This window comes from Canis lupus, chromosome 7 (assembly GCF_011100685.1).
Source record: "Canis lupus familiaris isolate Mischka breed German Shepherd chromosome 7, alternate assembly UU_Cfam_GSD_1.0, whole genome shotgun sequence".
Classification (NCBI taxonomy): domain Eukaryota; kingdom Metazoa; phylum Chordata; class Mammalia; order Carnivora; family Canidae; genus Canis; species Canis lupus.
In genome coordinates, this window is record NC_049228.1 from 70,325,443 (window position 1) to 70,346,614 (window position 21,172).

Sequence of the window (21,172 nt, forward strand, 5' to 3'; positions counted from 1 at the left end):
TAAACTTACACAATGTAATATGTCAATTATACTGCGATAAAAACCAGTATTTTTTTGCACCTTCTCTACCCCTTCTTCCTCCATTATTGAATGCCTACTATGTGTGTTGCAAATACAAATTATTGCCTTAATGTCATTCTGTTCAAGATCTTGCGCATTAAGGATTTTTGTTGTTGTTGGGGGTGGGTGGGGAGCAGAATGTATGGGAACGAAGGTGTACAAGGGTAGGGCGCATGAAAGTAGCTTTGGTATCCTGGGTGGGATGGCTGTTTGGGGGTGAAGACTCAAGCAAGTGGGAAAACTCTTGGAAGGTGATCTTGGACCTCAGCTGATCAAAGGGTACCTGCTTTTGCTGAACTGAGCAAGAACTTGAGTAGGTGGGTCAGAACTGGCAGCAATGATAGACTGTGAAGTAGGATTATGGAAGAGAATGTGTCAATTTAAGGGAAAATATGATCTCATTAAAAAAAAGTGTAAATATTGGTGTTACTGTGGCCTCAAGCCACACCCAGGAGGGCACACTGCACTGACTCCCTGGCTGGAGGACACTGGCTGCTGGCCCGGGAAAATGCTTTATCCTAACTTCCAGGAAGTTTAGGAAAAATAGAATCTGTTGTGAGTATCCAAGAATAATGAGCAAAGGAAGGTCTTGCTGACCTTTCTGGGAGCTTCTTGCAGGAAAGGAAATCAGTTCAACTCCACTAACTTTTAAGGCTTTCCCTAATAAAAAAAAGAGTAGAGCAAATAACGCCAAACGTTAAGAGGCACTAGGTGGCAAATCAACCTCTTTATAAAAATTGTGCTATTGCTACCTAAAGCTTCTTTGAAAAGCTTCTAATTGAAAAAAAAATGCTTTTCTGGAACACCCCCCCCCCAGAATTCCATATCATGATAGTTTGCTGATTTATATCACAGTATAATTTTTAATCAAATATTATATTGGCTTTTAAAATCACAAAAAGTAATGCCTATTTAAAAATTTCCCTCTGTCCCTTCTACCTGATTCTTTCACCTACTACTTGCTGGGTAACCACTACAAACAGCTTATATTTTTGTCCTTTCTGACCAAGTGTGTGTCTGTATCTACTGATGATTATCATACAATATTTTTGCTTGTTCACCAGATACAAGTCTGTTTGTCTTTGCTACAATGTCCTAATGCTTTTGATAGATGGTAGAAGCTCAGTGTAGGAAGCAACAAGAAAAATTCTTAACACATACAATTGACTTGTTATATTCCACATGAAGCAAGTTTAATACAATATTCTGAAGTGAATGTTCGACTATATTTCCAGCATCTAGTTCTACCTTTACCTAAAATATTCAGGCAATGAGGTAAGGTTGCTTGTTTTCCCACAGTCCTGAGGTTAATTGCTCCACCATTAAGCTGCACTTCCTTACAGTAGCTCTAATCCTAGTCTAATAGTCCTGGGTACAGCGGTTTATATAAAAGCTTGTTGAATTTATTAGATGGAGAGATATCTGAGTGCTTGAAGCGGATGACAGGCTGAAAGAATATAAGATTCTATCATAGTTACATAGGCCAAAACGTTAATAAACCAAAAGAACCTAAAAGAAGTGTAGCTATAAGTCACTCTATAACTCTGTTCCTAATTGGCCCTGATCTGCTGGGATGAGTTGCCATTCTTCCTCACATTGTTTAGGGGGTCCTTGGGGCCACTTTTGGCTGAGCGCATCCTCGTGACACTCTCACATGGTGGCAGATATTTTTGTGGATTTTTGTCTATGATTTAATTTTGCTAATATGAAGAATAGACATGGCTAGAAGAGAAAAGCTAATATATTTTGACAATTTGAACAATTAGAATGGGCCGACACAGAAATCAAAGACTCAGCATGTGCGTTGTTGTGGGGGAAAAGTTACAGCTAATAACTGCAGTTGACAAAACAGAAGAACTTTATTCAAGCAAAGGGAAGTTTAGGAAAAATAGAATCTGTTGTGAGTATCCAAGAATAATGAGCAAAGGAAGAGAAGCAAAAGGAGAAATCTACGTCATGTCCTACTGAACACGGATGTAAATTTGACCTGTGTGCATGGGGGAAATGGTTAAAATTAGAGCAAAGTAATTTCCTGATTTCCACAAATGAGCACATTCTTTCAAAAATTAGTAGGTTTTATGAGAAAGTAGATTTTTCCGTGTTTTCTACAGGAAATTATATTTGATTCAGTGTAATAAGGAAAGCAGTAGAAGAAGAAAATTGATATGCTAGTACTGAGATCATGTGAGAGGCAAGGAAAAGTGTGGGCGTGAAAGAGAGAAGAGACACAGGAGTAATGAGAGAGGGGTAGAATGAATGGCACAGAACCTTATTTATATCCTAAAATAATGATTTTTTTTTAAATTTTTATTTATGATAGTCACAGAGAGAGAGAGGCGCAGAGACACAGGCAGAGGGAGAAGCAGGCTCCATGCACCGGGAGCCCGACGTGGGATTCCATCCCGGGTCTCCAGGATCGCGCCCTGGGCCAAAGGCAGGCGCCAAACCGCTGCGCCACCCAGGGATCCCCAAATAATGATTTTTTTAAAAGAACAAATTTATGGCATAGAAAAACTGAACAGTGACATTAGAATCCTTAAGGCCAGATTCGTAAAATGTCTGATGGGCCTACTTAGAAGCTAGTACAATGTTTTAGTCCTTAATTTGTTAATTTTTCCATGACTGTAAAGATCATCTATCATAATGTTTAGTTTGATGAAGGGTGAAGTCATCAGCTGCCTTGTGCAAAAATCTGGTATTTTATGCTTTACCACTCCCAGGGGCATGTCATGTCTTCCTGCCCCTGCCCCTCTGCAGCTGTGGCCAAGCATGGAGCCTTCCCACCCTCAGAGCTGCAGGCAGCCGGATGTAGCCTAGTTCTTAGGATGAGACACACAGAACCCCAGAAGAAGCGATGCAATCACCTCTGATATTTTCATTTATCCCTCTCTGTTTTTGGGTGTTCTCCTCATAGGGTCCCCAGCTAGAGACCTACCAATCAATTTATATTCTAAAAGGAGCAACACCCTCCCAGATTCTACTCATCTTCTCTGATAGGCTTGTCAGATTCAGCAAATCACAAATAATTTTATAGTATAAGTATGCCACGTGCAACTTTGAGATATACACTACACAGTTATTCACTATCTGAAATTCAAATGTAACCCTGGATGTGATCCAGCAACCCTATTGTTGGAACTCCAGGAATCTCCCAAGTATCTGGGAAAGGTCTCAGAAAAGCCAGATGTCCTGGCATGTGGGGTGAAGAGCACAGCACAAGAACTGACAGTAGGAGGTGTAAGAAAATTGTCTCTCAAAGGACAAAGCCACAAATCCTCTGAGAGGGGAGCAGAAAAAAAAGCTGTCCTGGAGTTTCTTGCCGCTTTATCCACGGCACTGCTCCTCCAGGGGGAAGGAGACAGCCGGTGGCTCTTTTCCTTCCCCTGGCACTTCTGGGCAAGGAGGTGCATACTGTGTATTTAACGAGCGATTTCAGCACAGGAGAACAGCTGGCAGGCGGCGAGACTGTTAGAGCGAGCAGTAGACTAGATGGTGGGAAAGCGTAGGGTGGGGGTGAAAATGGGACAAGAAGAGACAGTGATACGCTATAGGCACAGGGCAGATCTTCAAATTACAGTTACTGCATGAACATAAACACAACACAGAAATATGCCCATGGATGATTGAAATTTTTTTTTTTTTTCATTTTGTAAGTCAACCTTATTTGTTAACCTCATCTGTGGCTGTTCTTGTAGAATTTCCTGATGAGCAAGAATGTACATCCACCATTTGGCTGGAGCCAGCCAGCTGAGGACAGAGTTGCTGGCTCCCTGTAGAGCCTTGGAGTCTGTGCACTCTCTGGAAGCATCCCTTTCTTTGATCCTGATATCTTAGCTTGTGTTGGTCAAGAATGAACTCTCCGCGTTTAACCTCTAATGGTTTCTTACACATTGCTACCTCAACTCCGCATCTCTAGTTAGTGGGGTTTTAACTCAGGTTTGAGGACCTATTACTCCCCAAGCCTGCAAAAGTTCTGAATGATAATTACTGGCATTTGATGCACTTAGAATTAAAATTAAATGCTGCAATAGTCTGGCACAAGCTTTGTCTTGTAATTTATTCATTATTATTTACCATGACTCTAGGTTTGATATCTTCCTGTAGAACTACTCTGTATTGTAGTTACATTGAATTCAATCATATAGTTAAGCCTAGTTAAGATGGAGGGGGTTCTCTTCTTGGACCCAAATATTATAAAAAACCTCCAACACACACACACGTTGGCATAGATAACCCATAGCTATATTTCTATGCAGGTTTCGGTGTCATGGAAACCAGTAAAACTCTTCTGTGTCTCTCTGCTTAAAATCTGATAAAAAATACAGTTCAACTGCATCAACTGAAGTGTACGTTAGAAGGAAAAGGAAGTGATGTATACATATGACAAAAGGTTTTAAAATACTGAAATCTGTCTTCATTATAATGAAAGAAAACTCACTAGATGTTCAACTAATATATCTGGATCATCTGTTTCTTCCTTATTTTCTTAGTGATATTTCAGGTCTTTGGGGGGGGGGGGTAGTCATTTTGTGGATATCTTGCAATAAAAAAAAGGCATTCTAACTGTGGGATGCTCAGCAATGGGGGGGAACCGATTTGCTTAAGGGTCACCCCTAAAGGTCCGAGCCTGACTGTGGCCAGCAGGAGTTGGTGGGATGTGTCTGCTGGCTGCTGGGACAGCTGTGTGGGGATCTTGGGGAGACCCCACCTGCCCCCTTGGCGCTGTCCCTTCTGGATCTGCAGTTGAAGTTTCTCTGTTGATGCCAGAGGTGGAGGCAGAGAGGACTGTGAAGGCCGCCCAAGCCTGGGGACGGAGGCAAAACCGTGCTCTGTAGGGCACAGGGGGTATTTCGTTACTGGCGACTGCCCGGGGACAGCGAGGACACCGTGTGCAGCCTTCTGGGACAGCCGAGCCAGGCCTGCGGTGGCCCCGGCTGCGGTCGCGGGGTGGGGTGGGGGGTTGGGGGGGCGGGGACAGCCGCGGCGCTCACTCACCGGTGCTGCTCTGAATGGTCCTCACGGTGGTGGTGGTGCGCGGCGGCGAGGAGGACCTCAGGGACACGCACTCGTCGTCCTGGGAGCAGCCCTTCTCGATGGCCCGCACGTAGCTGTGGCTCCGCATGCGGAAGCAGCCGGGCATGGGCAGGTCCAGCGCTTCCACCGCCTGCGACTCCAGCTCGCTGAACACCGACTCGCACACCGACTCAAACTGCCCGTTCACCTCCATCTCGCTCACCTGTGGGCAGACCCGGGTCCGTGATCCTCCTCCCCGCCCGAGGAGCAGCTCCAAGCCGCACCCTCCACCCTTGCCCCCCGAAAGACGCGCTGAACCCCAAAGCATCTTATCCCCTCTGCGCTACCATCCACAGTGGAACTGCATCTCGTTTGTGACCTCACACCGTCGGTTCAATTTTAAAGAATAAAAGGAGCGTTATTTTCCCAGTGGAGGAAGCGTGGGGCTCGGAAGTCTCCACCAGGGCCTGCCCAGCCAGGGCCTTCCCTTGCTGACCCACGCACACCTGGGGAACAGGGTCAGCAGTCCACCGACAGAGTTGGGGTATTTCCGTGCAACGCTTCTTTTTTTTTTTATTTTTTTATTTTTTAATTTTTATTTATTTATGATAGTCACAGAGAGAGAGAGAGAGAGAGAGAGAGAGAGAGAGAGAGAGAGAGAGAGAGAGAGAGGGAGAGGGAGAGGGGCAGAGACACAGGCAGAGGGAGAATCAGGCTCCATGCACCGGGAGCCCGACGTGGGATTCGATCCCAGGTCTCCAGGATCGCGCCCTGGGCCTTCAGGCGCCAAACCGCTGCGCCACCCAGGGATCCCCCGTCCAACGCTTCTAAGCAGAGGCATTTGAGAAATAGCATTTTTATTCTCGTGCTATGGAAGTGACTGGCCTGTCAAATATTTCCAGTGTCCAAAGCAGCTTCGTTTAGTGCAAAGTATGGAAACAGGCCCTATATTTTCTGGCAAGAGACTCTCATTCTGCACAAAAATAGACCAAACCCAGATATGTCAGAATCTTGAAAAGCACTATGGGGATTTTCAATCTACGCACTATCTAAAGAAGTTTCATTCTTTATACAAAGCTGATAGGGTTCACAAATTATGTGTCTTAAAATCTGCCAAACGAAGTCTTTGCTGTTTTGGAGGAAATTAGTTTTTATTTACTTATATTCCTCGGTACATAACTTTCATTGGGTTTGAGCACCACCTAAAAAAGAAAACAAATAAACCAGACCAGGTGCTCCCGTTAACTTCTCGCAATTTTTCTCATACCTATCTGGTTTGATAGGTAGGGGAGCATTCGTCATATTTCTGCCACCCTCTAGACCTTTATGTTTAGTTTCCCTAATATTAATGAGTAATTAAGAATTTAGCAGATTAGACCATAAGCAAGCTTAGAGCAAATACTGAAAATGATTGCAATTATTGACTGTTTCTTCATTTTGTGTTATCTGAGGATATACTTTGATAATGGCAAATTTCTTTAAACTTGGAGGTGACCAATTAATTACCTTTAGGCATATCAAGTAGACAAAGATATATTTTTTAATGATTCTTTGAAGCATAAAATAGCATTTTCACATACTTTATCTAATTTGACATAAAATCCCTCTGTTTTCAAGGATAATAATTGTATGTGTCCATATTAAAAAATTAAATACGCATATATCTCCTTGTTTTTAGGAAATACTTGGAAATGCTTTCACAGGTAAAGGGACATGCTATTTGCAACAAACTACAAGATTGAGAAAGTGAGCAAATGAGCCCAAAGGAATTTGAATATGAATCTGGGACAAGGATGTACAAGAGTTCTTTGTATTTTACAAGGAACTCTTCTGTGAACTTGAAATAATTTCAAAGTAAAACTGTATTTACGTGTGTGTGTGTGTATACATACATACATACATACATATATACTTTATTAGGTTTTTCCCCTAGCAAGCAATTTTCCCCGTCTGCTCAGAGGGTATATATGCCCCCTCCCCTGTTGTTCATAAAAATTGGACCATAAAGTAAATATAATTCTGCATTCTGTTTTCTTGCCACTTAACCTTCTATATTAAACTTATATCTTAATAGGATTCTCCTTCATTTTCTTCTAATCTTTTGTTTCTACTATATACAAATACAGAAAACCACACAAAATAAATTATAACTTCATTAATTATAATAAGGTAAACACCCTTGTAACCACTATCCAGATCAAGAAAGAGCTTTTCCAGGCACTTCAGAAACTCTATATGCTCTACCCTAACAATAATCCCCATCTTTCCTCCAAAAGTAACACTACATTGAGTTTTATCTTTATAAAGAATAATTTTGTATAAGAAATATAAATTTTTATAAATTATGTAAATAAGATTATTATATAAATAATGTATTATATAAAAATGTATTTATTACAATAAATAATAATGTAAAGAATTATTTTCATAAGGAAATGCTTGAGTTTTTTTTCACTCATGTGTATCCCTGGACCCTACAGTTTAGTTATACCCTTTTAAAAAGTTCTATATATCTTTTAATTCACTTTTAACATATAGGTCTCCCTTCACCCATTTTTTGAAAAAGATTTTATTTATTTATTCATGAGACACACACAGAGGCAGAGACATAGGCAGAGGGAGAAGCAGGCTCCCTTCGGGGAGCCCGATGCGGGACTTGATCCCAGGACCCCAGGATCATGACCTGAGCCAAAGGCAGATAGAAGCTCAACCAATGAGCCACCCAGATGCCCTATCTCCTATCCATTTTTTAAATTACAATTTATTTAGTAAGCATCTGGGTTGTTTGACCTGTAAAGCTTCCTACAGTCTGGATTTGCTGATTTCATACTCATGGTAGGATTTAGCATGTTCGCCTGTCTTTTGTATTTCCTGAAAACTGTAAGCTAGATCCGGGGGCTTTATAAGATTCAGATTCAATCCCTTTGGCAAGACTAGAGGTCATGTGTTCTTTTATCAGGAGACACATTATGTCTGGTTGTCTCTCTTTTTATGTTGTTAGGAGTCATTTGTGCTCCAAGCCTACATCCATCAATTCACTGGGAGTTGTAAAATGGTGATACTCTAATTCCGTCATTACTGTAAAAGTTACTAGATGGAACATTTTTATAAATAAACGCTTCCTCTCACATTATTTGGTTACTCAGTGTTTTAGGTCATAGAGAAATGGGAGAATAAATGTTTGTTTTTTTTCCCCCTTGTTTATTTTCAAGATAATAAAAATTTTCCCTCTTATCTACCAAAGGTGATCAATTAATTTTTCAAAATATCAAAATGAACTCATAGATTTAAAAAATATTTCATGGTTTTAAATTCACTTCAAATTTGAACTCAAATTTGTCTTATTTTTAACTGGTAGGAGCCTCTTACGTTGACTCCTGAATCCTTTTGACAAGAAACTAGTAGTCTTTGATAGCTTGATAGTCCTTGATAGCAGGTATGTCAAGGCATTCTAAACTCATCTTAAATCTTTCCTGTTCAGTCCTGGAATCAGTATTTTTTTCAAAAAGCCCTTCTTCTTTCAGTGGGAAATGTATCACAAGAACACAGTCTGGGCACCAGGAAGCTTCATTGTCATTGCTACTGGGTTGGTCACTGTTCAGTGGGCAAAACTAGGTCTTTCAGTGGGAGTACCTAGTGAATATGTCCAATTAAAACTCAGATTGCAGAGTTTTGATGTAATCTATCTATCTATTTAAAGATTTTATTTATTATTTGACAGAAGGAGAGAGAGCACAAGCAGGGGGAGAGGCAGGCAGAGGGAAAGAGAGAAGCAGTTTCCACCCTGAGCAGGGAGCCTGATGTGGGGCTCAATCACAGGACCCTGAGATCGTGACCTGAGCTGAAGGCAGATGCTTGACACTCAGGTAGTCTTCTAGATTATATTTATCCTTATGCCTCGATCTCATACTAAAATCTCTATTCTCGGGGGGCATAGGGAATGATAGTATTGCGATAGTCTACAATTATTCATTTGTTTCTTCCATAACATATACATAACCATCTCAGCACACGAATAATACCGTGCCCATGTCAATATTGGAAACAGTTAACAATTCCTCTGTGGGTATGTATGCACTCTCCGTTCTTTCCTCATTTAAAACAGTTGTACTGTATTTACATTGCAGAGCACTAACCTACATGTTCTCTCCTGCTTTAGCCCTCATTTAGTCTCTTATAAACATATATTTAATGCTTGCCACTACACTTTTCATATAGACAGATTATTCTTTTTCAAAATCCTACAGCTATGGGTCAAATAGTTCTAGGTGGCTTATAAAGGAAAAGAGCAAATCCCTGACCCACCTTACTTTTCACCACCACCCTCCTGCCCCGTCCAGATTCTCCCTCCCCAGAGGCAATCACTTTTAATTGTTCCAGCTGGATCTTATGGTATTTGCATCCATATTCCCAAAAACTTGCTTATGTGAATGGTTGCTACATTCATGGACCTCTGATAACCTATGTGGTTTCCTTCCTGCCTTTAAAGCATTACCCTTGGGGCCTCTGTTTCCCTATTGTAATCTATGGCTGCCAAGCACACTGCTGTCCTGGGAGCTCTCTTCCCTATCACTGTGGGGGTGCCCTTCATTATCTTGACTGTGGTAGAGTCCCTGTCTCCTCTTCCTTGTTTTATTCCGTCCTTTTGGTGGAACACATCTTCCAGTGCTTTCCTGGACAAGGGGGCCATCTGACATTGATGGAAATGTCTGTATTCCACCCCCACTGTTAAGGAAGAGTGTGCTTGCATTCAGGATTCTAGTCTGGATCCCTTCTTTCCCATGTTTTAAGGCTTTGCTCCTTATCTCTTAGCCTTCATATATGCTAGAGTTTGGGAAAGTGGATGCCTTTCTCATTCCTGAGACTTTCCATATGAACTGTTTTTTTCTCACCCCTTTTTGAAAGCTTTTTAGGATTTTGTTGTCCCAAATGAGCTAACATTTTACTGTGATGTTCCCTATGTGCACATTTCTCCATCAGTTATGGTGGGTAGGAGATCCCTGGGTGGCTCAGGGGTTTAGTGCCTGCATTCGGCCTAGGGCGTTATCCTGGAGTCCCAGGATTGAGTCCCGCATTGGGCTCCCTGCGTGGAGCCTGCTTCTCCCTCTGCCTGTGTCTCTGCCTCCCTCTCTCTCTCTCATGAATAAATAAATAAAATCTTTAAAAGAAACCAAAACAAAGAACAATTGAGGTGGGTACTGGGTAGGCGCTCTCAATCTGCAAAATCATGTCTTTCAGTTCTGGGACCATTTCTTGAATTATTTTATTAGTAATTGCATTCCTTTTATTTATTTTTTCTGGAACTCCCACTAGTCAGATGTTAAAATCCAAGAAGCTCAAAGAATTCCAAGAATAAAAAAACACGAGAAAAATACATTGATGCATCATAATTTCCAAAGCAATCCTGGTAAAGAATGAAGCTGGAGGACTCACACTTCCTGATCTCAAAACTTACTGCAAAGCCACAATCATCAAAACTGTTTCGCATTGACATAAAGACACATATAGACCAATGAAACCGAATCGAGAGTCCAGAAATAAGTCCATACACCTATTCACCACTAGTTCTTATGTCTGGTCATAGGGGTTGTCTAAAGCTCATTGTCTAGTAGATTCCTCAGGTTGGGCTCATGGAAATGATGTTTCCTATGTTCATTTATGCTTATAATAGTTTGCCTATGCCTTTTATATGAAAGTCAGTTTTTTGAGGGTGTAAAATCTTTTCACATTTTGCGCTCTTGAATATAAATGTTACTCAGTTTTCTTTTGTCCTAAACCATTGTTAAAGAATCTGATGAGAATTTTTTTCTTTCAAATTTTAATTTAAATTCTAGTTAGTTAACATATAGCGTAATATTGGTTTCAGGAGTAGAATTTAGGGATTCATCAATTTTTGTTCTTTTTAAGTCACTTGCTCTTCTGTCTAGAAGTCCAAAGAACTTTGTTTTCATTTTGTTTTGTTTGAAATCAGAGTCCTCTAATTTTATCAGACTATGTTTCAGTTATTATTTTGGGTCAATCTCAGATGTAATTTTGAAACATCTTTTTGTTTCATTAAAGTTTTCTTTAATGGTTCTTTGCTTTTCTTCTTCAGGGAGGTCTGTTATTTATATGTTCAATATTTGCCCAAAATATTTATCAATGTCTCTTGAATTCTTTTTACCTCTTCATTTCTTTTTGATTTTAAATATTTCCCTGCTTTTTAGATTCTGTTTTCTTAGTGTATGAAATGTCTCCCATCACTTGCTTCTATAGTCCTTCTAGTGTAATCTTCATTTCTGAAATGATTTTTTCTTTTACTTCTAATTCTTTCCTGGGTTTTGTGACATCATTTTTAAAATTTTGAAATTAAGATATAGCTTTTTCTTTCATATCCTATATCATGTTCTTAATGTAGTTTCGTGCATTTTAAAATATAGTTGACCCTTGAGCAAATAACACGGGGGTTGGGGCATCTACTTCCCACTCTTGCACACTTGAAAATCCACATATAGGGGCATTAGGATGGGGCAGTCAGTTTAGCATCTGACTTTTGATTTTGGCTCAGGTTGTGATCTTAGGCTCCTGGGATAGAGGCCTGTGTTGGGCTCTGCACTGTGTATTCAGTGCAGTCTGCTTGTCCTTCTGGTTAATAACTAGAATCTTTACTGATAACATGAACAATTGATTAACATGTATTTTGTATCTTATATGTATGATAAGCTATGTTTTTACAATAAAATAAGCTAGAGAAGAGAATGTTATTAAAATCATAAGGAAGAAAAAATACAATTACAATATAGCACTATATTTATTGAAAAAAATCCACATATAAGTGGACCCACACAGTTCAAACCCATGTTGTTCAAGGTCAACTGTAGTGTGTTAGAATTTTGATTTATTTTGTGGTATGTCTTTCTACATGCTTTCATTTTCTGTAGGAATGTTACCCTGTTCCTTATTGTCTTTTCTTCTGATAAGTGACTTTGAATGCAAAATCAGTTCTTCTGATCTTGAGAGGGTGGATGCAGTCAAGATATCCCCCCAGATTCCCAGGATTTTGTATTTTATTTTATTTTATTCTATTTTTTTATTTATTTACTTATTTAAGCTTTCTGAGATTTCCTGATTCTTTTGCTCCTCTCCTCAACTTTCACCTGGGCCTTTTCTTTTCTTCTTTGCTATTGTCTCTAACTTGCTCAGACTTGATTCCATTCCCATCTGTTTCCTTTCAGCCCTGGGCCCTGCTCTGGAAGGAAACAGTGGTTGGTTGGTTTCCAATGTACATATGGGCTCAGATTGCCCCAGTCTTCTTTGAATTTACTTCAGGCTCCTTGAATTTATCTGCTATTAGAGAAGTCACATCCCTCTCCATTTCAGCTGCTGTTCTCAAATAGGTGCCCTGAACTTTTCAGTGAATACCTGTTGCTGTTTTGTCTTGCTATGCTCAAGCTTGTCACAAGTCATTGTTTCCCTGTATGTCTTCCTACACAGATGTGGATGCAATGCAGGGTTATGGCTACTTGTGGTTTGCTCTCACCCACTTATATTTTGGGTTCATGGAATATCTTGTTATATCTCACTTTGTTATAAGTGTTCTCCATGCCTTTTTGGTTTTTCTACCTAGCTGCTCTCTTTTTATATGGATACTCAGGGAAATTCAAACACTGTCACTGCCACCATAATATTGTCTACTATGATTATACTGTAATTTATTCAACTACTCCTTTGTGGATGATAATTCAGATATGTCCTTGGAGACTGTGCTATGACCAACATTCTTGTGTATTTATCTTTATATATTGGTACTTTTATTTCTGTATTGTAGAGTTCCAAAAATGGGATTCTTGTGCCAAAAGATATGTTTTACATTTTGAAGATTTTATCAGTTACTTCCAACTGCAGCAGTTCACCACAAACAGCAAGAATCCAGAGCTCATTTCTCTGCATGGTCACTAGAACTGCATATTAGCAGTTTTTGCAACTCTTATAGGTCAAAAATGATATTGTGCTTTCTATTTATCAGCCTACTAGTGTACATAAACATTTTGCTTATTGCTTAAAGATGAGTATATTTACTCATCTTTGTATTTTTCCCTCTGATTTGCTATTTTTATAAGTTTTGCCCCACATTTTTTCTTTTTCTTTTTTCTTTAAATTCAATTAATTAACATACAGCATACTATTAATTTCAGAGGTAGAGTTTTGTGATTTATCATTCTTATATAATACCCAGTGCTTATTACATCACATGCCCTTCTTAATGCCCATCACTCAGTTACCCCCTCCTCTCAACCACCTCTCCTCCAGCAACCCTTAGCTTGTTTCCTATGATTAGGAGACTCTTTTGGTATGTCTCCATCTCTGATTTCATCTTGTTTTATTTTTCCCTCATTTCCCCTAGGATTCTCTTTTTTGTTTTTAAAATTCCACATATGAGTAATATCATATGATAATTGTCTTTCTCTGATTGACTTATTTTGCTTAGAATAATACCCTTTAGTTCCATCCATGATGTTGCAAATGGAAAGATTTCATTTTTGATGGCTGAGTAGTATTCCATTGTGGGTTTGTCTGTGTGTGTGTAATATATATACATATATATCTGATAGATATAATCTCACATATTTTTAATCTGTAATATATATTATATATATAAAACATCTGATAGATATAATCTCACATATTTTTAATCCATTCATGTATCAATGAACATCTGGACTCTTTCCATAGTTTGACTGTTGTGGACATTGCTCCTATAAACACTGGGGTGCAGTTATACCTTTGGATCACTATATTTGTATCTTTGGGATAAATACGTAGTAGTGCAACTGCTGGATCATAGGGTAGCTCAATTTTTCACGTTTTGAGGAACCTCCATACTGTTTTCCAGAGTGGCTGCACCAGTTTGCATTACCACCGACAGTGTACGAGGGTTCCCCTTTCTCCACATCCTCGTCAACATTTGTTGTTTACTGATCTGTTAATTTTAGCCATTCTGACTGGTGTGAGGTGGTATCTCATTGTGATTTTGATTTGTAATTCCCTGATGCTGAGTGATGGTGAGCATTTTTTCACATGTCTGTCAGCCGTTTGTATGTTTTCTTTGGAGAAATGTCTGTTCATGTCTTCTGCCCATTTTTTGACTGGATTGTTTTTTTGGGTGTCGAGTTTGATAAGTTCTTTATAGATTTTGGGTACTAGCCTTTTATCTAAAAATGCATTTGCAAATATCTTCTCCTAGCAAATATCTTGTTTTTTGGTTTGTCGATTGTTTCCTTTGCTGTGCAAAAGCTTTTTATATTCATGAAGTCACAATAATTCATTTTTGCCTTTGTTTCCCTTGCCTTTGGAGACATTTCTAGCAAGACATTGCTGTGGCTGAGGCTAAAGAGGTTGCTGCCTGTGTTCTCCTCTAGGATTTTAATGGATTCCTGTCTCACATTTAAGTCTTTCATCCATTCTGAGTTTATTTTTATGTATGGTGTAAGAAAATGGTCCAGTTTCATTCTTCTGCATGTTTGCCCCACATTCTTTTAGGTTGTTTATCTTTTCATAGTTATTGGTAGAAATATTTTAGGCAACTGGAAGCTATTCTTGGTATGTTTAAATATCCCCCCAACAATTGCATTTTAACTTTATGATATCTTTTGCCACACAAAAATATTTAGTTTTTAGTTAGAATAGATGCTAATCTTTTACTTTGTTTCCTGGAATTCATATTTTATTAAAAGTTATTTAATCACTACCCCAAATCATACACATATTTTCCTAATTTTAATTTTTGTCATTTTGTGTTATTGTTTAGATTTGAGATCTAATTTGAATTTATTATATGGGAAGGAGTAGTTTATTTATTTAAAGATTTTATTTATTTGAGAGAGAGAGAGAGAGAGAACACTGGCTAGGGAGGAATAGAAGGAGCAAGACAAGCAGATTCCATGCTGAGTGCAGAGCCCAGTGTGGGACTCTATCCCATGACCCTGAGATCATGACCTGAGCCCAAGTCCAGAATTGGAGGCTCAACCGACCAAGTTACCCAGGTGCCTCAGGTGTAGTTTAATGCTCTTTCTACTAGATCATGGGCAATTTGCTTGAATTCTCTAATCCTCACTTTCCTCACCCGTAAAATGGATATAATGGTACCTATCTCCTATGGAGGCTTAGAGGATAAAAATAAAATATTCAAAATGCATATTATATTTCTAGGCACATGGTAGACACTCCATAAATAATGGATGTTAGAGATAGTGTAGTGGGAAGAATGAAACAATTTACTTCAATTGTCTAAGACTGAATTTCATAGATTAAGAAGTGATATTTTTTTATAGTTGATATGAAATTAAGATAATATAAAAAGCTTCTTGTATGTAACAGGTAAGCAATATATGATGACTAGTCCATTGTTATCATTTCCATTATTACTACTATTATTAACAATATTGTTGCTATCAATACCCCCCATACAGTAGGTACTGAAGAAACTTATCAGTGAGAGGTCAGGATACTTGGGTTTCTAGATTCTGTTCCTGACTGTATTCCTAGACACTTAATTCATCTGAGTATTTCTTTGTATATATACAATGAAGGGATGGTCTAAGTCACAAGTCACAACTAAACTGCCGGTATTACCCCTGAGCATAACTGCCTATTCACTTAAAAAAAAAAATGATATAGAAATTCAACCCATTGCCAGACAAAAATGTCTGTCGGCTTCTAGTTTACCATTCTAGATGAAGATATTTGAGAATTGGTCTTGAAATTAATGAAGACAGGGATGCCTGTGTGGCTCAGCAGTTAAGTGTCTGCCTTTGGCTCAGGGTGTGATCCTGGAGTCCTGGGATCAAGTCTCACATTGGGCTCCCTGCATGGAGCCTGCTTTTCCCTCTGCCTGTGTCTCTACCTTTCTCTCTGTGTCTCTCAGGAATAAATAAATAAAATCTTAAAAAAAAAAAGGCGACATACATTAGGCTAATTTGGAAATGACTGTTATTATACCAAATATATATATTTAAAATGTGACTTTTAAAAATTCTTTCTTCTCATGGGGACTGTTTTAAAAAGTCCCCATTTTGGGACACCTGGGTGGCTCAGCAGTTTACCGCCTGCCTTCAGCCCAGGGTGTGATCCCAGAGTCCCGGGATCAAGTCCCATGTTGGGCTCCCTGCATGGAGCCTGCTTCTCCCTCTGCCTGTGTCTCTGCCTCTCTCTCTCTCTCTCTCTCTCTCTCTCTGTGTCTCTCATGAATAAATAAAATATTTTTTAAAGAGTCCCCATTTTATTATATATATAGAACAAAATATAGAAAGAGAATAAATATAAACAAGTTCCGTTTTTCTATACCATGCAAACACAATCTGTTTTTAGGGATATTTTACTTCTATGAGGTATGAATGGCAGGAACAAACAATTTAGTTATTCTAGACCAATATCTTGGCTTACAACATTTTACTCTGATATTTCTAGGAGACTTTGATGAATAATATATCAGGTTTTAAAAGGAGGGGGAGGATATTTTGCATTTAAATTATATACTATTAGAGCTGCTACTAAAGATCTAGAAGAGAGAATATCCCCAACATCATAGAAGCTGACCACTTTTTGAAAAGTCTAGAATATATATGGTAGTATTGCTTTGAAGAGGAAACTATTTTCCTTTGAATAATGACAATGTTGGGACTGCAATAGTTTGAAATTATCCTTAAATATATTGTTTTACTTGAAAATTGAAATATGGGACTAGAAAAATGATGTATCATTAGGAATCCATTTAGGATGCCTATTCTTTCTGTATTTTACTTAAGGCTAAATGATTATACCACAGAATTGCAGAACTTGACCTGCTCTAGCGTCAGGGCCCTGCATGTGTCCCTGGTTTGTTGATATCTTACTAAGCTATCACTAGGACATGAGATTGTTTCAGGAAGTCAGATCTGTGGCACAGGGACTAAAGTCAGGCAGTTGTGTAGATGCAATGTCCTGATGGGGGAAGTGGTATGTTTTTCCTAGCATGATTTAAAATGTAAATATATAAAATTATGAAAGCAGTGAATGGGTATCAATATTTTCCAACAATTTTTTTTAAACCTGCTGATGAATTCCACATGTATGACAGCTGGATTTATAGACTAATTTATATTTCCAGAAGGCTTTGTGACTATGAAGGCTGTCTGGAATAAACATAAGCTTAAAGAAATTTTAAACATATTGCTTATTGTGAAAAAAGCAATGACAAACAAGTTAAAATTTTACCAAATGAGGCACCAATTATTTTTCTGAGAGTTGGGGTAGTATCCTTGGACAGCGTTAGCACAGATAGGCATGCATGTTCTTGGAGGCTTCTTTAAAGTAAGAAAATGTACAGTGGGCAGATATTGGAATCCCCCATGCCAGCTTTCCCCAATTCGCACTCTGCCCTGCTGTCAGGGCCTTGTTACCGCCCCTGCCTTTCTCTTCAGCAATGCATTTAGAGTAAAGAGCTCTGTTTTGAAGGTAGGGGCAGAGTAAGAGCAGTGATCTTATTTCAGGGTCTCACTCTGATAGATCAGAGATGCTTCAGCTCTCAGCCTATTGTTCAACTTCAGTGCTTGGCTTACCACCATCACCAATACCATCATCCTCACCCCTACCATCACTACTGCCCTTACCGCCATCCTCCTCCTCATCACCACAATTACCACCACCATCTTCATCATCGCTATCACCATTTGCAGCAGCACTGCTAGTAGCATTAATTCTCACCTTGATGATCACAATGTCTTCCAAACTGGCTTCTCTAGTTCTAGCCATTTATCCTCTCATCTTTCCTATGTTGTTTCCATATGAATTATCTCACATTAAAGTTCTGATCATATCTCTTGCCGGGTTAAAAGCTGAAGTTTTAATAATCTATAATCAATCTCATTTCTAATAAATTAAGTCCAGCCCCCTGGGCCTGGCATGCAAAACCATGCATTAAAAAATATACCCAGGGAGGGACACCTGGGTGGCTCAGTTGGTTAAGTCTCTGCCTTCAGCTCAGGTCATGATCCCAAGGTCCCGGGATGGAGCCTGGCATCTGGCTCCTTGCTCAGCAGAGCCTGCTTCTCCCTCTACCCCTCCCCTCTGCTCGCACTCTCTCTTTCTCTCACTCTGCTCTTGCTCTCAAAGGAAGAAGGAAAGAAGAAAGAAAGAAAAAGGAAGAAAGAAAATTAAAAAGATATATTCATGGCAAAATTCAGGACAGATTTCCCATTGCTGCCTCTACAAGTATTCTGCGCTTCAACAAAATTAGAATTTTCCCTATTCCTTGAATATGCTTTAAGGAAACATTTTTTCAAAGTTCAGATCAAATACTACTTCATTAGAATCTATTGAAATATTTGTTAAAATGTATATTCCTAGATTGGATGCCTGGAAACTCTCTTTAGAATCCTAAGTTCTTTTTTTCTCCATAGTTTCAGAACCTTGTTGACTATTTTGTGGCCACAAAGTCCCATTTGACATCTGGTTACTTACATATCTTACAGGGTGTTTTATAAAATAATATTATGAAAATATAAAGCAATTCACTGAGTGTCTGACCCAATAATGGTGCCTCTTGTTATTAATACTTGCCCTACCTACCTCAGAGTGTTTTGTGGTGTTCAAGTAAATAATAATTATGATAGCACTTTTATCTTTTTTGTATGTTCTCTTATAAGCTCTTGGTGGGAATGGATTTTGTACTGTTCATTGCTGAATAACTTGTATGATCTGGTCCAGTGTTCTGTTCAATAAATACTAGCTGATATAGTAGTTATTTTTGTGATAGAAATTTAAATTCAGAGTTCCTACGCATCATTTAAAAAACTACTCTTTGTGCTCCCAGAGGAAGCCAGCCCCTGGGGCACCATTGGCTCCTCTGGTGGCCCCCTAAAAACTGCAGGATCAGAACCCCCAAGAGTCCCAGGTCTTCTGCTCCTGATCTTAGGTAGCCCAGCCCTCTCCCATATTCTGAGGGGACTTTCAGCTGAATATTTTGGATATAGCATTACATTGCCTTTATTGAGTCTTTTTTTTTTTTTTTTTTTTTTTTTTTTTTAAGATTTATTTATTCATGAGAGACACAGAGACATAGGCAGAATAGGCAGAGGGAGAAGCAAGCTTCCTATGGGGACCCTGATGGGGCACTTGATCTCAGGACCCTGAGATCACACCCTGAGCCTAAGGCAGAAGCTGAACCACTGAGCCACCCAGGTGCCCCAACTTCATTGAGTCTTAATCCCCCTTCAGGCCTACCAGTTCTTAGAAGTGGCTTTTGTCTCATTACCAAGACACAATGTTCACCTGGGACTCAGTTGCAATAAGTAGATTGTATCTCACTTTCTGTCCCTGGGGCCCTATCTTGATGACCTGGTCAATACTTTTACTTTTATGATTAGATACCACCATGGTTTTGCCAACAATATCTACTCTGTCCTTCTATCCTTCAAACATCTTTACAAACATCATCCATCAACTTCTTTTAAAAAAATTTTTTTTTTTTTTAATTTATGATAGGCACACAGTGAGAGAGACAGGCAGAGACACAGGCAGAGGGAGAAGCAGGCTCCATGCACTGGGAGCCTGATGTGGGATTCGATCCCGGGTCTCCAGGATGGCGCCCTGGGCCAAAGGCAGGCGCTAAACCGCTGCGCCACCCAGGGATCCCACCCATCAACTTCTTAATGGCAATTTTGCTGGTACTGACTGCTGATGAATTTCCATGGACTTGCTCCAGTGTCCTTTATCTATCTGCAGAGGACCCCTTCCCTGCTGGTGGACTGTTGATACCAGGTGCTTGCTGTAGCTGAATGTGTAGCATTTTGATTGAGCTTCCTAGCTGATCCATCAGTGGTTTACTTTGTAAGTGGCCACCCCTTAACTTCATGCCCTGTTTCCACTAACCCTTATGCAGGGAATGGCCCACAGCCTTGGTGCTCACCTGGCTGATGGTGCTCATGGCTCGCATGTAGCTCTCATTCCTAGAGCGGAACTTTGGTGATGTGAGCAGGCCAGCAGGGTCAAGGCTGTCCAGGCTTCGGTTGATGGAGACTTCACTTACTGCCCTCAGGTAACTATGACTCCGGATCTGGAGTTTGGGGGAGTGTTCATTGGAAATCCTAAAAGGGAACAAGAGAAGGGGCACATTTAGTCATATTCCAACATGTAAGCAGTCATAAGATGTGAGGGCTCTATTGTTGATGTGGCACCCTAAACACTGGGGTGAATAAAATAGATGCCTTCCTCTGATTACCAGACTCCCCCATGGTGTCTTAGAAGGAAAAACTTCTGACAGGAAATCATTAAGATCTGATCACAGTAGAGAGCAATTAAAATTCTCTTTAGCCCATGAAGTAATTTCCTCATTTGCATTTTCCCACATATGCTGGGAGGGAGATAATAGTGCTGACTTCCCTGCCCCAGAATCCTGTCCTGTGTGGTCTGTAAGCTTTGTCTTTTACCCACTTCCTTTCTGTGGCCAACTTTTTGTTTTTGGACTTTCTAGTAACAGCAGTGGGTATATATCTATAACTATATTGGTGTCTCTACCAATTCTTCTATCATCTATTTGTCTATTTATCTTCTTCGTTTCATTAGTGAACGAAACTTAAATTTTAGCCATTAACAATGCACACATCTGGGCAGCCCCAGTGGCGCAGTGGTTTAGCGCCGCCTGCAACCTAGGGTATGATCCTGGAGACCCTGAATCAAGTCCCACGTCAGGCTCTCTGCATGGTGCCTGCTTCTCCCTCTGCCCGTGTCTCTGCCTCTCTCTCTCTCTCTCTCTCTCTGTCTCTATGAATAAATAAATAAAAAAAATCTTTAAAAACAATGCACACATCTTAAATATTGATAGGTAAAGAAAGTCTTTACACACTTCATACTCTTTGGATTTTTTCCAAGATACATTTTAAAATTATAAAAATAGGAAAGGCTCTTTGCCAAGCTATACAGGAGTACATAAAACAGAAAGTGGGTCTCCCTCTCCACCTGATTCTGCTCCAGAATTCCATACTCTTAAAAGAACTACCTGTAGAAGTCTGGTGTATATCCTTCCTGCATTTCTCTCTATATATACGAACAACTTATTTTCAGTTATTTTTCAAGTTTGCTTTCA

The 21,172-nt window shown here is 39.5% G+C and overlaps 1 protein-coding gene across 15 annotated transcripts in view; it reads right to left on the reverse strand.

The window, feature by feature from the left end:
- Positions 1-21,172, reverse strand: part of DLGAP1 (DLG associated protein 1) — an 870,774-nt gene that overhangs the window by 174,072 nt on the left and 675,530 nt on the right. For all 15 annotated transcript variants that reach the window (XM_038543734.1, XM_038543736.1, XM_038543735.1 and 12 more), the window contains 2 exons: positions 19,997-20,174; positions 5,056-5,296 (listed from right to left, as the gene is read on the reverse strand). In XM_038543734.1, coding sequence (XP_038399662.1) covers positions 5,056-5,296; positions 19,997-20,174 — 419 coding nt within the window. The remainder of the gene's footprint in view (positions 1-5,055; positions 5,297-19,996; positions 20,175-21,172) is intronic.